The sequence below is a fragment of the Tenrec ecaudatus genome, chromosome 7 (assembly GCF_050624435.1).
Source record: "Tenrec ecaudatus isolate mTenEca1 chromosome 7, mTenEca1.hap1, whole genome shotgun sequence".
NCBI lineage: Eukaryota > Metazoa > Chordata > Mammalia > Afrosoricida > Tenrecidae > Tenrec > Tenrec ecaudatus.
Window position 1 is genome coordinate 153,588,929 of NC_134536.1, and position 19,573 is coordinate 153,608,501.

At 41.6% G+C, this 19,573-nt stretch overlaps 1 protein-coding gene across 1 annotated transcript in view; it reads left to right on the forward strand.

Annotated features, from left to right (window-relative positions):
• SLC22A23 (solute carrier family 22 member 23) overlaps nucleotides 1–19,573 on the forward strand; it is a 284,246-nt gene that overhangs the window by 212,950 nt on the left and 51,723 nt on the right. The window contains exon 4 of the mRNA XM_075554136.1: nucleotides 7,324–7,492. Coding sequence (XP_075410251.1) covers nucleotides 7,324–7,492 — 169 coding nt within the window. The remainder of the gene's footprint in view (nucleotides 1–7,323; nucleotides 7,493–19,573) is intronic.

Here is a 19,573-nt window from a genome sequence, read left to right on the forward strand (position 1 = left end):
TTAGGGTGTTAACTGTTTTCCTTTTTTACAGGCCATGAGGGTGTTGTAGATTTTAGTAATGAGCCCTTTGTCCGATGTGTCATTACTAAATCTCCTCTCCCAGTCTGTGGGTTGTCTTCTCACCCTCTTGGTGAAGTCTTTTGAAGCACACAATGTTTTATTCTTATTAAATCCCTTTTGTTGATTTCCAGTTCACCTGTGTGTGTGCCCTTCCCTATTGCGGTGAGCCTGTGTATTCCCTGGGCAAATAATTTTAGGCTAGTCCAGATTCCTTCCTTGATGGTCTTGATGGTTTGGGGTTTTACTTCTAGGTCTGTGATCCACCTTGGATTTGTTCCTGTGCGTGGGGGGAGGGACACATCTTGTTTCATTTTTCTACATGTGACTATCAATTGTTTCCAGCATCACTTGCTGTTAAAGAGGGCATCTGCCTCCCACTTGATGCTTTTGGGGCCCTTGTCCAAGATCAGTTGTCTGTATGCTGATGGTTTTACTTCTGGGCTTTCTGTTCTTTTTCACTGGTCTGAATATCTGTCATTATGCCAGTACCACGCTGTTTTGACCACTGTGGCTGTTTAGTAGGTGTTAAAATCTGGCAAAACCTCCAATTTTGTCCTTTTTCTTGAGGAGTTCTCTGCTAATTCTGGCCTTCTTTCCTCTTCATATGAAATTGGTGGTCAGTTTTTCCAATTCTTTGGAGAAGGTTGTTGGTATTTGAATCAGAATAGTGTTAAACTTATAAAGTGCTTTGGGTAAGATTGACATCTTTATGATGTTAAGCCTTCCAATCCATGAGCATGGGATGTTCTTCCATTTGTGGAGGTCACTTTTGATTTCCTGCAATAGGGTCTTGCAGTTTTCCTTGTATACATCTTTAGGTTTTTGTTTAAATATATTCCTAGGTATTTCAATGTATTCTTGGCTATTGTGAAGGGTACTGCCTTCTTGATCTCCTCTTCCATGGTCCTGTCTGATGTATATAGCAAACTGTTGACTTCTGATTGTTGATCTTGTATCCTGCCACTCTTCCATATTCCTTTATCACTGTAAGTATTCCTGTTGTGGAGTTTTGGGGTTTTCAATGTACAGAATCATGTCATCTGAAAATAGCAATGGTTTCACCTCCTCCTCTCCCAGTCAGATACATAGGAATGATTTTGAGGATAGTGCTGGACTATTCAGTGTTTAGTGCAGTTTTACAAAGAGTCACTGTGGGTCAGAGCTGATGGCACCAAGCAACAATAGCTACAGTGAATGGTGTGAAATCGTTAACCACAAAACAAAGAACTCAGACCATCAAAGAGGTTGAAAAGTTACTGTTAATTTGGATAAATCAGAAACAACTCGATGACAGTAGCGTATCCAAGACAGTGATGTGCAAGATGGCTAAAAGCCTCCACAGTCCTGCAAAAATGAATGTATTAGTGTAATTTGAGGGTCTGAGAACCAATTGTTTGATTTTCCATTATTTTTCTGGGAAAAATATGTTCAGCTCAGGGTGTCTATAAATCTATTGTTGAGAAACTATACTCTATCTACTCTATACCCCTATATTAGCCCTTTCTGAAATTTTTAATCCCCAAACTCAAAGAATGTTTAAAATGAACATGATTTGTATACCTCAAAGATGGCAAAAGTCGTTTTGACCTTGTGTAAATCAAAGAGCGCAGAATTTTTCAGAGGAATGGTTAGTGTTGTAGAAACCTAAGTTGAGGATATTTTGAGAAACAATAGCGTCACGTTTTGATATTTTTGTTAAAGGTTTCTATGATTTTTGTAACAGTTTTTTTTTTACTTACATACACTCCAAAAGAGTTTATTGTAAGGATTTGGCTTATGTGATGCTAGGCCAGGCAAGGCTAGAACCCTTGGGCATGGGATGAAACTAATATTGCAGAGAGAGGAATTCTTAGTCTTCATAAGGAAAGCCTTAGCTCTGCTCTTAAAACCTTTTAACTAATTAGATTGGGCTCACCAGATTATAATGAGGATAATTTTCCTGATTGTGAGCTTTAATTGCATCTTTAAATATCTTCAGAGTGAACCTATGCACAACAGAATAAAAATTGCTCAGTCCGGCTTCATCCTCATGATCGTTCCCACACTCTAGCCCTTTGTTGTAGTATCAGATTAGTATTTGACTCAATGCTAGATTCGCATGTGATTAAATAGCAGTACTATCGCCTCGCTAAGTTAACACCTCGGATAGGATCACAGCCTCCTTCCAGGGCAGGGTTTCGGCCAGCTCGTGATAAACAAGCTGATACCTCTCTTCCCTCAAGCATCCCTCTCTGGCAGCTGGGTTGATCAAATAGTACCACTTTCTTTTCCTTTGAGGAACTTGAAAAAACTGAAACTTGTGAAAAGCAAATGCCCCCAGCGCTATAACCTCCTGTAAGATCAAAGGCCTGCACCCCAAATTCACATTTCCAGCAGAATTCACTAAGTGTTCATGACCTTTTTCTGCACCACAGTTGCAGACTGTTTGGATCATGACCCTGGCCTATTGACAAAGCCTCAGTTCAGTCTCAGTGACCTGCTGTTTAATTATTAAAACTTTACATAAACTATTTGCTTATCTACAAAGTACACCTAGCTTTTACTAGAACTTTTTAATTCTTCAAACTTAGCTCAGTGCCTGTCCCGTCAACTCCACCTAATGGTGACCACGTATGCGTCAAAGTAGAAGTATGCACCTCAGCATCTTCAGTGACTGACTTTCCACAAGTAGATGACCAGACCTTTCCTCCAAGACACTTCTGCATGTATTCGAATTCCCAACCTTTTGTTTAATAGCCAAGCATTTAATCATTGCATCATCCAAGGGCATCTATTAAGGTTCTATTTTTTAATTGATGAACTATTTCTACTTTGGGAGAGTATCCAGAACTGAGCGAAATCTACTTCTGTTATAGCAGCTTGGAGTCCCTAAAATAGTCCCTTTGGTAAAGAAGTTGACAATAAGAAGTTGTTTGACACCACTTACAGCCCTGGGTTCTCCAAAGATGGGTGACTTACTTTATGCAATACCAGGTCTGCTGGGGCAAGTGGGTTCTGGATAGTATTTCCTATTGGTGGCAGCCTGTCAAGATGATGGCTAAAAAAAAACCTAGCCAGTTGGCTGTAAACCAACTGTCTCCAAATGCGTGAATCATTACATCAACTCCTGTTTGCAGAGTTGAGAGCAGTCCCTATGTACAGAGAGACCTATCACATTAGACTTTCTCTCCCATCAGATGTCAACACTTAAGACTCCAAGTTCTGGTGGATTTTTCTTTCTCTTTAACTAGAGTAAAACTGATTCGTCATCAACAGAAAAGAACATGTTATTAATAGCAATCCTAAACTTCCTGTGGCTTTTGGATAATTGCCCCCCGTAAAAACAAAACAAAACAAAAAAATGGGGAGCCACCTTGAGAATGTTCAGAAAATACATGGATTCAGGTAGTTTGAAAAGAATTTATAATGAGTCAAGGCAAGAAAAGGTAATTATCTAAACTGATGGTACCAAAGTTTTGACATCGGTTTGCTGGGTTTTTCCATTAACCGGGTAAGAATACTAGCACATTCATTATCTGTTGGAGTGCTTTGAACTTTTCAATTGGGTATATATTTAAGTATAATACCTACTAGAGTTCTGGCAAAAGCAGAGAGAATGGAGAGGCCAAGAAATAGTGTCACTTAATCGTCTTCCATAGATGTGTTCCTGGGAAGCAAAGTCAATTCTTCTGGGAGTGATGCTGTGCTTACAATTGGGGGGAAATATATTTAGCCAGCATTCTCAACAGTTGTCTGAATCTTGTTAAAATGTTGATGTGGAGCCTGTAAGTCTGGGTGGGGCTTGAGACCCTGTATTTGTAACAAGTTCCCAGGTGAGGCCACTGATACCCATTCATGAATCACCCTTCTAGTAGCAAGAAGTTAAAGGACCATTTAGACCACTTATGGGAGAGTAATGGAGAACTTCATGTAAGAAAAATAATGCCAACAAATGTACATATGTTCTTGATACAATGGATGGATGTATGGATTGTGGTCAGAATTGTATGAGCCCCCAATAAAATGATTAATTTTTTAAAAAAAGAAATAAAAATAATGACAATTTCATAATTATTATATTAACAATTATATATGTACCAGCACCAGCAGCAATTCAAGTATAGGGAAGGGAGACTGAGAAATCGGACTGTATCATTTGCTTATCAAGGTCTGATTTGACTTTGGCTAGAAACCTGGTTGGGGAGTGTGTTAGTGTGGGTACTTTAGAGAAACAAATCCACAGAAACTCATGTATAAGAGAGAGTTTTATATAAAGGTTAAGTGCGCATCAAGAAAACATCCCAACCCAGTGCTGCCCAAGCCCACAAGTCCAACATTTACCCATTAAATGTCCAACAATCCACAAAGTCCTCCTCCATCTCACAAAACAGACGTAACGATGCTGACTGCAGGGGGAAAGCCGAGTCAGTGAATGTGTAAACATCTCAGCACTGGCAGGGGTCTCCACATGGCTTCTCCAGCACCCAGGGTTGCATCGGGCTAGGTCCATGTGGCTTCTCCTCAGGGATGTCTTGTAGGGAGTGAGCCTTGCCAGCTGAAGCAGGGACCTGGCCAAGGCAGCTACAGCCTGGTCCGACCATCAGAGAGCAAGAGACCCAAGAACTAGAAAGGCGAGGCTCACCGAGCCATGTATCGCTCAGCCCTTCAGTTAACCCCACCTGTGTTTATGGACCCAGTTGGCACAATAAACAAACTACCTCAGGGAGTTACCTGGTGACCTTTTTGCATGGTCTTTTATTATGTGTAGTTTGGTATTCAGAATTAGAGGAGACTATAGCAGAAGAATTATAGTTGCAGGTCATACCATATTTGTTGTATTCATCAATTAGAGATTTGCAGAGAAAAGCCACAAACAACAGTTAATGTCTGTTGTATCAACAAACCTATGAATATGGAGCCCGTCTGCTTTTTTGATCTGGCTTTGTTTAAAAGGTTGCCTAGGTGACTGGGTGCTAAATTTTCATCTGATACTTTGCCAAGCCTCCAGAACATGGAACTTACCCTGGCTAATACATATATCTGGTTTCCGTAACAACAAAGCTCCTGCTTGAGCTTAAGTTAAACTAAAGCAACCAATTACTAGTTTTTGTTTTGTTTTAAAGAGCAGATATGGGCAAGGATCTGGGCAAACTCCTAGGCTCTGCTTGGAAGTCATCTTCTATGCCATATTGGCCCATGGCATTTGAAGAGCTGCATCCCAGTATTTGGCCAGACTGGATTATTTAATCTGTCTTCATGATTAAATAATAGAAAGGTTTTTTTAAAATCATTTTATTGAGGGCTCTTACAGCTCTTATCACAATCCGTACATATATCCATTGTGTGAAACCATTATCACTTTCTTTTTTTTATCATTTTATTAGGGGATCATACAACTCTATCACAATCCATACATACATCAATTGTGTAAAGCACATTAATACATTCATTGTCCTCATCATTCTCAAAACATTTACTCTCCACTTAAACTCCTGACATCAGCTTGTCATTTGACCCCTCCCTCCCCACTCCCCCTCCCTGCCGTTATCATTCTCAAAACCTTTTCTTTGTACTTGAACCCTTGCTATTATCTCATTCCCCCCTCCCCCACCTCCCTCCCTCATGAACACTTGATAATTTTTTTTTCATGTCTTACACCGACCACTGTCTCCCTTTACCCACTTTTGTGTTGTTCGTCACCCTGGGAAGGGTATTATATGTAGATCATTGTGATTGCTTCCCCCTTTATCCCCCACCTTCCCCTTCCCCTCCTGGTATCGCTACTGTCATTACTGGTCCTGAGGGGGATAGAAAGATTTGTATAAACCGTCTTCAGCGTATCTTACCTGCCTGAGCTCTGTGGACAATCTGTTGGTAGCAGAACAGGAAGAGGAATTTTGAATGCACTATCTTTCTTGCTGATAATGCATTGGGATTCGCCAGCCTAATGCCCCATCCTTGTTAGGGATGATTCTGTCTGTGTAGCTAAGTCAGAAACGATCTGTTCTCCCCTGTAAATCTGCTCCCTTTGTTTGTCCTCCGACTGCCAACCTCTGCTCTAGACACTGCGCAGCTGTAGACGAGTTACAGTTACTGGTCTCCAAAGTCCACCTCCACAGTCCAAGAAAAGTCCTCCTTTTTTATCTGAATCGTTCCATCTATGCTTAAGCAAAAAGAGCAAGCCAGAGAATTTGGGGGATGGGTAATTGCATATTATAGAGGAGCAAGAGCAAAGAGATAGACATGCTGTGTAGGAAATCTATGTATGAAACCCTGCTATTTGTCAAGTATCAGGAAGCTTTTTATTGTAGGAATACATGTAGTATATTTGTTATCACTTGGGTGTTATAGTTATTCTAGTTTAAGGTATGGTGGCCATCTTTTTTCTTTTGCCAAGGTCAATTTAAAAGAATGACTTCTTACAAACCATAGAGAACATTGTCTCCTTTCACTTAGCAAACATTCGTGGAAGAGAAACACTGATTTTGGTTTGGGAGCTAGGAGATGAGTCAGGCCAAACCCTTCCCAGAAAAGCTGTCCATGGAACAGGGCCAAAGAAATTGATACTCAACCCACCCATATCATAGTCAGTCACTTAATGCCACTGTGGTAAAATAGCTTCCTGTCAGATCCTGATAATATGACATGCTTCAGTGTTTGTGTCTGTGTAAGTAGATAAAATGTAACTAGGCTCTGTCTTCCTTGGTCTCCTAGTATGAAAAGATGTATATCTAACTCAAAATATTCAAGGAGTATTGGGACTAGGAAGTACAGGTTGATGAACAGACTGGCCACCCTGCTATTCCTGTCCTGGAGTAGGGGGTTCCTGGCATAGGACCATAGGGGGACAGAACCATAAGTAACCAAAGTGGCCTTAGGATAGCAATAAGGTGGGCTTACCTGGAATAGCTTTGCCCAGAGAGAGGACCCTCTTGAGACCAGCTGAGGAACACCCAGAGCAAAGGAATTGGGAGCAGTGGGTGGTGGAAAATATCCATGGCCAGCAGCTGATTTCTGAGTTTGTAAGCTGAACAGTTTTGAAATGTAGTCTTCTTTTGCTACCTGCTGGTTGGTGGCTATAAACAACTAACTGGCTTCCTTCACTGCCAGAGCCTCTGTTCCACACCTGTCAGTGCAGAGAGGTCAACCATGACTTAGCACATGGGGCTTTTACAGTGGTCAGGGAGTGGACATGCCACCATGCTTACTGATTGGGAGAGTCCTGTCACTCCTCCAGCCACAAGGCTGGATACTGATGTCTCTTTTGTTCTGTTTATGTTCTAGGAATAGAACTGTGTCCCCCTGGGAAGCGGTTCATGATCACCATGGTGGCAAGCTTTGTGGCCATGGCGGGGCAGTTCCTCATGCCGGGGCTGGCTGCCCTGTGCCGGGACTGGCAGGTGCTGCAGGCCCTCATCATCTGCCCCTTCCTGCTCATGCTGCTCTACTGGTCGTAAGTACCTGCCCCACCCCTGTGTACATGCAGCCCCAATATCTGGAGAGTGGATGCTTTCCCCCAGGACATGAGACCCACCTTCCTAACCCCAAACTCTCCAGTAGTATCTTATCTGCGTTCCTGCTTCTGGGTTTGTGCGAGGGAAAATGTCTCTTTTCTCCTGAAAGGCAACTGGTGGATTCAAACCACAGACCGTGCAGTTAGTGGGTCAATGCTTAACTCACTGTGCTACTAGAGCATCCTCTCTGCCACAGTTGGGTTGTAGCGTTGTTACTGTGTTCCATGAACTTGGAAACCCCAGTGTGTGGGGGTGCAGGTGCGGGTCTATTTGTCTATATGTTATATGTATGTGCACACACACTGTACTATGTTTCTATTATTTGGTCAGGAATGAAACCACATGTGTGATGAGAACTTGATAACCTGTGGTCTTACTTTAAGCACTCTGGAAGAAAGCTACTAATTGTGCTTCTCCTGCTAAAGTGCCAGGGAGGGGGAGGCAATGCCTGCTCCCAGCTTCATAGTGCTAGGCCACCAACCATGGAGCTGGCATTAGCCCAAGGACCCCAATCATAGCTGACTAGATCGTAAGCAAATCAGGAGGCCAGTGAGAACCAGCAATAGCCCATGCAAACGGTCCCTACTGGAGAGGCCAGTCATCACTCATAATGGCTGGTAAAACTATTCCTGCTAGCTAGCTGCATTCTCCCCTTCTGGGCCATACCTGCCCTTCACCTTGTTCTTCCTACCTTACCTGCCCTACCTACCTTACCCACCAAGGAGAAGCTTTTATTTCCTCCATTGTTCTCACCTGCCACAAACCACACATATTTCAAAAGATCAAGTTAATTCCACCTCATAGAAACTCTAAAGGGGAGAGTAGAATTGCTCCTCAGGGTTTCGAACCCTGATACCCTCATCTTTCTATCTCAGATGGATTTGTGGGTGTGAACTACTGACTTTACAATTAGTAGCCAAATTTTTTTGATCATTTTATTGGGGGCTCGTACAATTCTTATCACAATCCATACATGCATCCATTGTGTCAAGCACATTTGTACATTTGTTGCCATCATCCTTCTCAAAACATTTGCTTTATACTTAAGCCCTTGGTATCATCTCCTCATTTTCCCCCCTCCCTGCTCATTCCGCACTCCCTCATGAACCCTTGATAATTTATAAATTATCATTATTTTGTCATATCTTACACTGTTTGATGTCTCCCTTCACCCACTTTTCTGTTATCTGTCCCCCAGGGAGGAGTTTATATGTAGGTCCTTGTAATCAGTTCCCCCTTTCTACCCCACCTTCCCTTCACCCTCCAGGTATCCCACTCTTACCACTGGTCCCAAAAGGGGTTATCTGTCCTTGATTCCCTGTGTTTCCAGTTCCTATCTGTACCAATATATATCCTCTGGTCTAGCCAGATTTGTAATGTAGAATTGGGATCATGATAGTGGGGGGAAGAAGCATTTAATAACTAAAGGAAAGTTATATGTTTCATCATTGCTACACTGAACCCTGACTGGCTCATCTCCTCCCTGCAATCCTTCTATAAGGGGGTATCCAGTTGCCTATAGATGGGCTTTGGCTGCACTCACCATCATTTACAATGATATGATTTTTTTTCTTTGATGCCTAATACCTGATCCCTTGGACACCTCGTGGTCACACAGGCTGTTGTGCTTCTTCCATGTGGGCTTTGATGCTTCTGAGCTAGACGGTTGCTTGTTTACCTTCAAGCCTTTAAGACCCCAGATGCTATATCTTTTGATAGCCAGGCACCATCAGCTTTCCTCACCACATTTGCCTATGCATACATTTGTCTTCAGCAATCGTGTCGGGAAGGTGTGCATCATGGAATGCCAATTTAATAGAACAAAATGTTCATGCATTAAGTATGTGAGTGGAGGTCCAATGTCCATCTGCTGCCTTAATACTAAACCTATAAATATATGCACATAGATATATTTCCCCATCATCTTATATAAATATATTTCCATATGTACATGCCTGTATTTAGACCTCTTTGTCTCCTAGTTCTTTCCTCTATTTCCTTTTACTTTCCTCTTTCCCCACTATCCTGCTCAGCCTTCATTTGGGTTTCAATAATTTCTCTCGGTTACATTGCCCTTGCTGAATCCCTACCAGGCCTCTCACTCCCTCCTTGCCACTAATTTTGGATCACTTGTTGGTCCCTTGTCCCTGGGTTGGTCAACAACACCTCCTTACTCCCATATCCCCCCGAAACCATTGGTCCCATTGTTTTCTCCTCCAGCTGGTCATCCAGCCTATCTTATCTAGATAGATCTGCAGAGATAATAATATGCACACAAAAAACAAGGCATAGCAAGACAAAGCAACAAAAGAGAACACAACAATGACAACAACAAAGAAAACCAATGATCCATAAAGGAATAAATTAATTTTTTTAAAGAAAAAATTTAAAAAGGAAAGAAAAACCTATAAATAGATCAAGGTCTGTTTTTTCACCTCTAGGCGTGTCCTCCAGTCAAGTCCCATGGGGTGCCATGCTCTGGCCCCAGAGTATATGGTTTGGAGCTCTCTGCTCTGCTCCCCCCATTGCTCTGCCGCACGCCTTTAGTGTTTTGCCTCAGTGTCCCAGGATCAGTCAGGGCCATTCCCATCCCTGAATCTCCAGTGTTGTTCCCTGGAGGGCCATGGGTCAGTGAGGGACGCCTTGTCTCATATTGGGATCAGCTATATGGTCCAGTGCTGGGCATTGGATGTTTGGAGCAGGGATATCGTCCTCTAGGCCTGGTGGGCCAGGATGTGCTGCACTCTCTCTTCCTCCCCATTCATTTTCTCCTATGTGCTCTGATCAGACAAGTCCCTCTCCCTTAGCTGCAGCGTCAGTGCTGCCCTCTAAAGTAAATTCTTCTTGGGGGAGGGGCAGTTGTCTACATAGCTGGTATGGGGGCCGAGCCCTCAGGCCCCTTCACTGGCTCCCCACTCCTTGCCAGCACACTGTATTCATTCATATCTTGGAACTCCCGATTTAACTCTTGGTCCCCCTTTCCTTGTGGAGACATAAACAATTCCTTCCCCTTGAATGGGTCAGTGCCCTATTCCCCCACCACACATCTCTTTGGTTTTTTTTTTCATTTCCTCTCCCCCACCTCCTTTTTAGTTGGCACCATATGTACCCCTGGATTTGGTCTGGCACCTGCCATTCTACCTGGACCTCACCCCTGGAGTGCTTGTATGCAGTAGCCTTTTCCCTGTGTCCCTTTTACATTTTTCTTTTCTTTCTTTCTTTATTTTATTCTTTATAAACTTACCTCAGCAGACTCTTGTTGTACTTGTCCTTTTGTGCTTGACTTACTTCACTTACCATGATTTCCTCCAGTGTTTCCCATGTGGCGATATGCTTCATGCATTCATCCCTGATTTTTAGTGATGCATAGTACTCCATTGTATGTATTACCACAATTTTTTTATCCATTCGTCTGTTGATGGAAATTTGTGTTGTTTCCAACTCCTTGCATTTGTGAACTGTGCCGTGATGAACATTGGAGCACAGATGTCTGGCCATGGTTTGTTTCTTACCTCTTCTGGGTATATGCCCAGTAGAAGGATTGCTGGGTTGTGTGGTAGCTCAGTTTCCATCTGTTTAAGAAATCACCAAATTGATTTCCATAGTGGCTGTACGTACCTACAGGTCCACCAGCAGTGAATGAGAGTTCCTATCTTACTACAGCCCCTCCAACACTTGTTGCTCTATGATTTTTTGAATTGGGTTATCTTTGAGGGTGTTAGGTGGTATCTCATAGTTGTTTTGATTTGCATTTCTCTTATGGCTAATGATTGGGAGCATTTTCTCATATGTTTATTGGCCATTCGGATTTGAGACTGTGAAACTTCTGTTCAGGTCCTTTGCCCACCTCCTCAGTGGGCAGTTAGTTTTTCTCTTATTGGAAGCTTGCAAAGTATTGTAGATTTTAGTAATGAGGCCTTTGTCTGATGTGTTGTTGCTAAAGATGTTTTCCCAGTCAGTGGGCTCTCTTATTACTCTCTTGGTGACTTCTTTTGATGGACACAGGTGACTTATCGTCAGTATATCCCACTTGTCTATTTGTGACTCTTCTGTATTTGTATCCTTCCCTATTTCTAGTAGCCTATGTATTCACTGTGCCAAGGTTCTAAGGTTTGTCCCAATTCCCTCATTAATGGCCCTAATTGTTTGGGTTTTATCTCAAGGCCTGTGATCCACCTTGAGTTTATTCTTGTCCCTGGAGTTAGGTGAGGGTCTTGCTTCATTTTTCTGCAGGTAGATATCTATTTTTCTCCAGCACCATATATTGAAGATGGCATCTGCTTCCCATTTAATATTTTTGGGGCCCTTATCAAAGATCAGTTTCCTGTATGCTGATGTTTTTATCTCTGGGTCTTCAGCTCTTTTCCATTGGTCTGAATATCTGTCATTATACCAGTACCACACTCCTTTGACTAATGTGGCCGTATAATACATGTTAAAGTCATGTAGAGAAAGCCCTCCCACTGTGTCCTTCTTCTTGAGGAGTTCTCTGCTAACTCTGGGCTTCTTGCCCCTCCATATGAAGTTGATAATTAGTTTTTCCCATTCTTTGGAGAAGGATGGCGGTATTTGTATCGGGTTAGCATTGAACTTATATAGTACCTTGGGCAGAACTGACATCTTTACTATATTGGGTCTGTCAATCTGTAAGCATGGGAGGTTCTTCCATTTGTTGAGGTTGCTCTTGGTTTCTTGTAGCAGTGTTTTTCTCATATAAATCTTTCATTGTTTTAGTCAGGTACATCCCTAGATATTTCAATTTGTGCTTGGCTATTTGAAAGGGTACTACCTTTTTTATTGTCTCTTCTGTGATCTTGTCTGATTTGTAGAGCAGTCTAACAGACTTCTGTTTGTTGATCTTGTATCCCGCCACTCTGCCATATTCCTCTATTGCTTCCAACACCCCACTTGTGAGTTTAGGGGATCTTTGATATATAGAATCATATTGCCTGCGAATAATGGTAATTTGGCCTCTTCCTTCCCCCAGATGAATACCTTTGATGTCTTTTCTTTGTCTTATGTTGTTAACTAGGCCCTCGAGTACAATGTTAAATAGGAGTGGGGTCAACAGGCATCCTTGTCTGGTCCTCCTTTTCAGTGGAATTGCTTTCATCTTTTCTCCATTGAGTACCACATTGGCTGTTGGTTTTTCATACATAGCTTGTATAACCTTGAGGAATTTTTCTTCTATTCCTATCTTCTTGAGTGCCTTAAACAGTAATGCGTGTTGGATGTTGTCAAATGCTTTTCCCATTGATCATTATTATCATGTGGGTTCTCTTCATTTTTTCCTGCCAATGTGGCGAATAATATTTATGGTCTTTCAAATGTTGAACCATCCCTGCATCCCTCGTATGAATTCCACTTAGTCACGGTGGATTATTTTTTTAATATGCTTTTGTATTCTATTGGCCAGTATTTTGTTAAAGATTTGTGCATCGGTGTTCACTAGGGACATTGATCTCTAGTTCTCAATTCTTGTGGGATCTTTTCCCGCTTTAGGTATCAGAGTTATACTAGCTTCATAGAAAGAGTTTGGAAATTTTCTATCTTTTTCTGTTTTTGAAGAGTTTGTATAGGATTGGTGTCAGTTTTTCCCTGAATGCTTGGTACAATTCTCCTATAATTCCATCTGCTGCAGGGAATTTTTTTTGTTGGTAATCCCTTGATAAACTTGTCTATTTCTTCCATTGTTATGGGTCTGTTGAGGTTCTTGATATCCATCTGGGATAGTCTATAGAGGTATTGTGTTTCCAAATATTTGTCCATGTCTTCCAAATTGTTAAATTTGTTAGCGTATAGGCCTTCGTAGTACTCTGTAATTATCTTTTTTATTTCATTAGGGTCTGTTGTAATGTCCCCTGTTTCATCCCTCATCCTTGCAATTGTCGTTTGTTCCTTCCTTTCTTTGGTTAGGTTTGCCAGCGGTCTATCAATTTTGTTAATTCTTTCAAAGAACCAACTTTTAGCTGCATTTATTTTTTCCATAGTTTCCCCACTCCTGTATCTCCACTCTGATTTTTATTATATGTATCTTCTGGTTATTAGTAGGGTTGTTCTGTTGACTCTGCTCTAATTGGTGTAAGTTTTGTTCCAGGATGTCATCCACAAGTTTCTCTTCTTTTTTCATGTGTACATTTATTGCTTTCATCCTTTCTCTGATAAATGCCTTTGCTGTATCCCAAAGGGGGTGGTATGTCGTCTTTTCATTCTCATTGTTTTCTGGAAACTTCCTGATTTCATCTCTGATCTGGGTCAATACCCACTCCTTTTGCAATAGAGAATTGTTCATCTCCACTTGTTTTCTTCAGCACCCTTCTGTTTATTCCAGCCTTATGGCACAGTGATCGGAGAGAGACGTCTATGTAACCTCTATGTGCTTGAATTTACTCAAATTCCACTTGTGTCCCAGCATGTGGTCTATTTTCAAATATGTACCATGTGGACTTGAAAAATATATGAATTATTTGCATGTGGGTGGAAAGCTCTGGAAAAATCAAGTCAAGTTGTCCAATGTGATGTTTAGATCTGTAGCTTCCTTGTTGAGTTTCTTTCCCAGTGATCTGTTTTTTTCAGAGTTGGTGTATTAAAGTCACCAACTATAATTGTTGAGCCTGTGATTTCTTTTTTCAGCTTTTGGAGTATTTGATTTACAAATTTTGCAGGTCTCTCATTGAGTAGCCAAAAATTTTACCCACTCCTTCTGTGTGCTTCCAAGGGAAAATAATAAATTCCCAGCAAGAAAGAGTTGGCAGTACTTTTATTTCTTCTAAGGAAACAGTTCATGTTCCCTTGCTGTGTCCATAGCTGGGGCTTTTTTTTTTTTTTTAATCCAAGGCCGTTTACTGACAAATGCATGCACAGCATTTCCTCTCTTCCAGGCACAAATTTTAAGCACTAACTAATATTTATTCTTCAGTCTTCACCTTTCATCTCCCTCCTGTACAGATGGTAAAGCTGAGGTACAGCGAGGTTGAGTAAGCCACTTAAAGTGACCCAGCTCGTGTTTGGTAGAACCTGGATTGGGTCTCCACTCCCACTACCTGCACCATATTATTTCCCATGGTTTGCCTCCCAGTATCCCACCTTCTTCCAGCATCCAGCCCCAGTAACTAAAAACCAAGAAGCTTGCTCTTGGCAAGTTAACTCCCCTTCCCTCTGTAGCATGCCCCCACAGCTCTTCTACCCTTCCTGCCTCCACAGTCCTCCAGGGGCACTGATGCAAGCCCCTGGGGCTATGAGTCCTGGGATACAGCCAGGGAGACTAGTGCTTTTCTTTTGTGAAATCAGTGCGGTTTCCATCACCTCTGGGCTCTGATGGGTGGTCCAACTCTCCCTGCACTGCACTAGTCTAGGCAGAATAGCAGAGCAGGGTCTCAGGACCCACTACACAGTCATGAAGCCCAATCTCCAGATCTGCAGGGCTGGTACACAGAGAGGGACTGGGATTTTGGTTTGTCCCCCTCTTTTTTTTTTTGTCATTTAATTTCAAATACCATATTGGGATTTAAAGACAAAATAAAGTGGTCGTTTACTTTTAAGATATTGTCAAATTTTTTTTAATTCCTTGAAACAATGTAAAATGACATGCTTTGACTAAGATGGCATCAGTGAACCTTATTCTGGGCAGATAGTTGTTCCGACTGCTATCCTGTTGCCAATGCTTCTTACTTCACCAACCATGCAAGGTTGGCTCTGCCAATACCTGTACTGACTGTGATTCTGAACTGCTCGCTTACCCCCTTGCTATGCCTTCCTTTTATCTTCTCTGGAACACAGAGTTGATAGAAGCTCAGGGAGCATCTGGAGCATCGTATGGACACGGAGACTATGACAGACTTTGGAGTTCTGCCACTGACTAGTTGTGTGACCTTAAGCAAGTCCTTCAACCTCTCTGAGCCTCAGGCTCAGCTACTCCAATAATGGCCAATAATGGGGTTGATGAATTAGGGAATTAATTCATATATGAGAAATCTTCAGAACCATACCTATCGCTATCCATAAAAGTTTATGGAAAATGAATTTAAAAGATAAAGGAACTTTTCCACAAACCTTTTGGAGCCCCTTATATAGAGAGATATATATTAAATTATATTACAATATAAATATTATTATATAAAATGTCTAATTATGAAAATGGTGCAGGATCAGGCAGTATTTTTCCCTTGGCACTCATAGAAAAATGACTCATAAGGTCATTATGAGTCAGAATCAACTTGCGACCACTTACCACCACCACCAATACAACATGTATGGCCTATAGTAAGTGATCGGAAATATTAACTCTTGTTATTATTATCATTATTAGTACTATACTATCAATATACATAGGAGTTTGGACTTAACAGGAACAGGCTTTTAAAAAATAATAATGGTGAGAAATTTATTACCAACCCTTAATCGCCCTACAAAAAATTATAGGCTCCTAAAGGCTTTTGAGGTACCGCTTCTCTGTTATTGTCACATTAATTACCACCCTACTACTCTGTGCTATAGTAGGAGCTTTGTAGCCTCAAGACTCTAATGTCTGATAGGTGAATGAGGCTCCTATGGAGAGAGATGGCACTGTAGCCCCAGCCAACTCAATCATCAGCTGCCGGTGGCAAAACATTGGAAGCCAATGGTTTTCCTTCAGTAAGCATGTATTTACTGTGTGCTTGCGGACCCAATCATGTCTGCAGACTTTTGAGTTGCCGAAGAACAGGCACAGGAGCCTGCACATTAACCAGACTGACCAATAATATGAGTGCAGCATTGCAGACACATGTGGATAGAGATTAGCCCTGGTGCTGTCAGGATGGGGGACCAAAATGATAGGGCCCCCCAAACACACACATCAGTGCTGCACAAAACGCAACGTGGATAAAAGTGCTGACAAATAGATATATCCACAATTGTGTTTATCACCGTACTCTTCACAATAGCAAAAATATGGAAGCAACCTAAGTGCCCACCAACAGATGAATGGAGAAACAAACTATGCTGTATACATACAATGGAATTCTATGCATTAAAGAATTATGTTATTAAAGTATAATGACAGCTTTGTGAAACACCTCATAGTATGAAGGAAACTAGTGACCAATATTTGGGTGAAATAAACTCAAATCCACTGCCATCAAGTCAATTCCAGCTCCTTACAACCCAATGCAAGGTTTCTGAGATTATAAATCTTTATAGGAGCAGTCAGCCTCATCTTTCTCCCATGGCCTGACTAATGGATTTAAACCACTGATCTTGTAGATATTATATGAGATTATTGTTATAAAAATCAAGAAAAGGTTTACATAGAAAAGGGTATGGTCTTTGATGGATACCAGGGATAGAAGGTAAAAGGAGGAAAAACGACTAATTTGATAGTAGACACATTATTTTTTTAATCATTTTATTGTGGACTCTTACAACTCTTAACACAATCCATACATACATCCATTGTGTCAAGCACATTTGTACATTTGTTGCCCTCATCATTCTCAAATCATTTGCTTTCTACTTGAGCCCTTGGTATCAGCTCATTTTTCCCCTCCCACCCCATGAACCCTTGATAATTTATAAATTATTATTTTGTCATGTCTTACACTGTTCACCCACTTTTCTGTAGTCCATCCCCTGGGGTGGGAGGGAAGGGTTATAAGTACAGCCTTGTGATTGGTTCCCCCTTTCTAACCCACCTCCCCTCCACCCTCCTGGTATCATCACTCTCACCACTAGTCCTGAAGGCTTCATCTGTCCTGGATTCCCTGTGTTTCCAGTTCCTATCTGTACCAGTGTACATCCTCTGGTCTAGCCAGATTTGTAAGGTAGAATTGGGATCATGATAGTGGGGGGAGGAAGCATTAAAGAACTAAAGGAAAGTTGTATGTTTCATCGGTGTTACCCTGTAACCTGATTGGCTTGTCTCCTCCCCGCGACCCTTCTGTAAGGGCATATACAGTTGCCTACAAATGGGCTTTGGGTCCCCACTCTGTATTCCCCTTCATTCACAATGATATGATTTTTTGTTCTTTGATACCTGATAATGGATCCCTTTTGCACCTCGTGATCACGCAGGCTGGTATGCTTCTTCCATGTGGGTTTTGTGGCTTCTCAACTAGATGGCCACTTGTTTACCTTTAAGTCTTTAAGACCCTATATGCTATGTCTTTTGATAGCCAGACACCATCAGCTTTCTTCACCACATTTGCTTATGCACCCTCTTAGTCTTCAGTGGTTGTGTCTGGAAGGTGAGTATCATGACATGCCAGTTTAATAGAACAAAGTATTCTTGCATTGAGGGAATACTTGAATGGAGGCTCATTGTCCATCTGCTACCTTAATACTACACCTATAAATATATGCGCATAGATCTATTTCCCCATCATCATATATAAATATATTTACATATGTACATAATAGACACATTAATATGGATGAAGGGAAAGGCAATATACAATAAGGGGCAGTCAGCACAATAGAAGGCAAAAGACATTCAAAAATATATAAGGGTCACCTACCACAGGTAAATATTATTGCAAACAGAATCCTGTATTATCAGTAATAACAATAATCTGATACACAGCATTTAGGCTGTACAGATGGGGGAGGCACACAGGACTGTGTGCACACACACATATAGGTTTGACAGAGGATATTTCTGCATACATATTTGCTGTGCTATGAATATATACAGGTTTATAGTAAAGCACACAGGATGAATTATGAAAACTTTTTACCATAAGGAAACACCTTGAGGGAATGAGTCACTGGGTTTGGGAATTTAGAACTAGAGTCTTAGCATAACATAGGTCACAAAGACAATGTTCTAACTGTGGAGCATAGCAACTGAGATACTGAAAACTAATATGAGCAGCCACCTCAGATACAACTGTTGGTCTATCCCTATCCAGAGTACAGTGAATAAAATCAAAGATTCAGGTACATAATTCTAAGAACTAATGGACCACAGGGACTATATATAGCCTTTATTACTCTGAAACTAGATGAATTAGATGGTCCCATTACCTACTGCTCTGATCAGGACCGTAGAAAGTCCCAGATGAAATGGGACAAAAACATAGAACAACAGGATTCAAAAGCATTTTAAAAAGCAGACTAGCCAGTCTGATAGAGACTGGTGGGACCCCCAAGACTGTACACACTCTTCAAACCTGGAATTGAGCCAACCTCTGGGATCCCCTTGCACCAAGCAGCAAACCGCTTTACACTGTAAACTGTAACATCCATTAGGAGCTACTCCTCAGAACAGTTAACCAAAAGAGCAGTATTTTCCCAAAAAACAAGGCTCAGAGGCAAGAAATAAAAATGACTATAAAAAATTTTTTTAAAGAATGACTAGAAGGAAGGGAGAATATTGCAATGAATGCCACAAAGCTAAATGTATATACATTGTTGAAAGGGAAACTGATTGGCTCGGGTAAACTTTCACTCAAACCACGCAGAGTGCAGCGCTCAGCTCCAGTTTGGATGAAGGGGAGTGCAGAGTGGAGACCCAAAGCCCATCTGTAGGCAACTGGACATCCCCTTATGGAAAGGTGTCAGGGAGGAGACAAGCCAGTCAGGGAGCAGTGTAGCAATGATGAAACGTATTACTTTCCTCTAGTTCCTAAATGCTTCCTCCCACTACCACCACCCTGCCCCAACTAACATAATCTCAATTCTACCTTATAAATATGACTAGACCAGAGGGTGTACATGGGACAGATAGGACCTGGAAACACAGGGAATCCAGGACCGATGATCCCTCCAGGACCAGTGGTGAGAGTGGCAATACTGGGAGGGTGGAAGGAAGGTGAGGTGGAAAGGGGAAACCAATTAAAGGGATCTACATATAACCTCCTCCCTGGGGGACAGACAACAAAAAAGTGGGTGAAGGGAGACGTCAGACAGTGTAAGATGTGACAAAATAATGTATAAATTATCAAGGGTTCATGAAGGAGGAGGATGCAAGGAGGAAGGGGGAAAATGAGGAGCTGATGCCAAGGGCTTAAGTGGAGACCAAATGGTTTGAGAATGATGAGGGC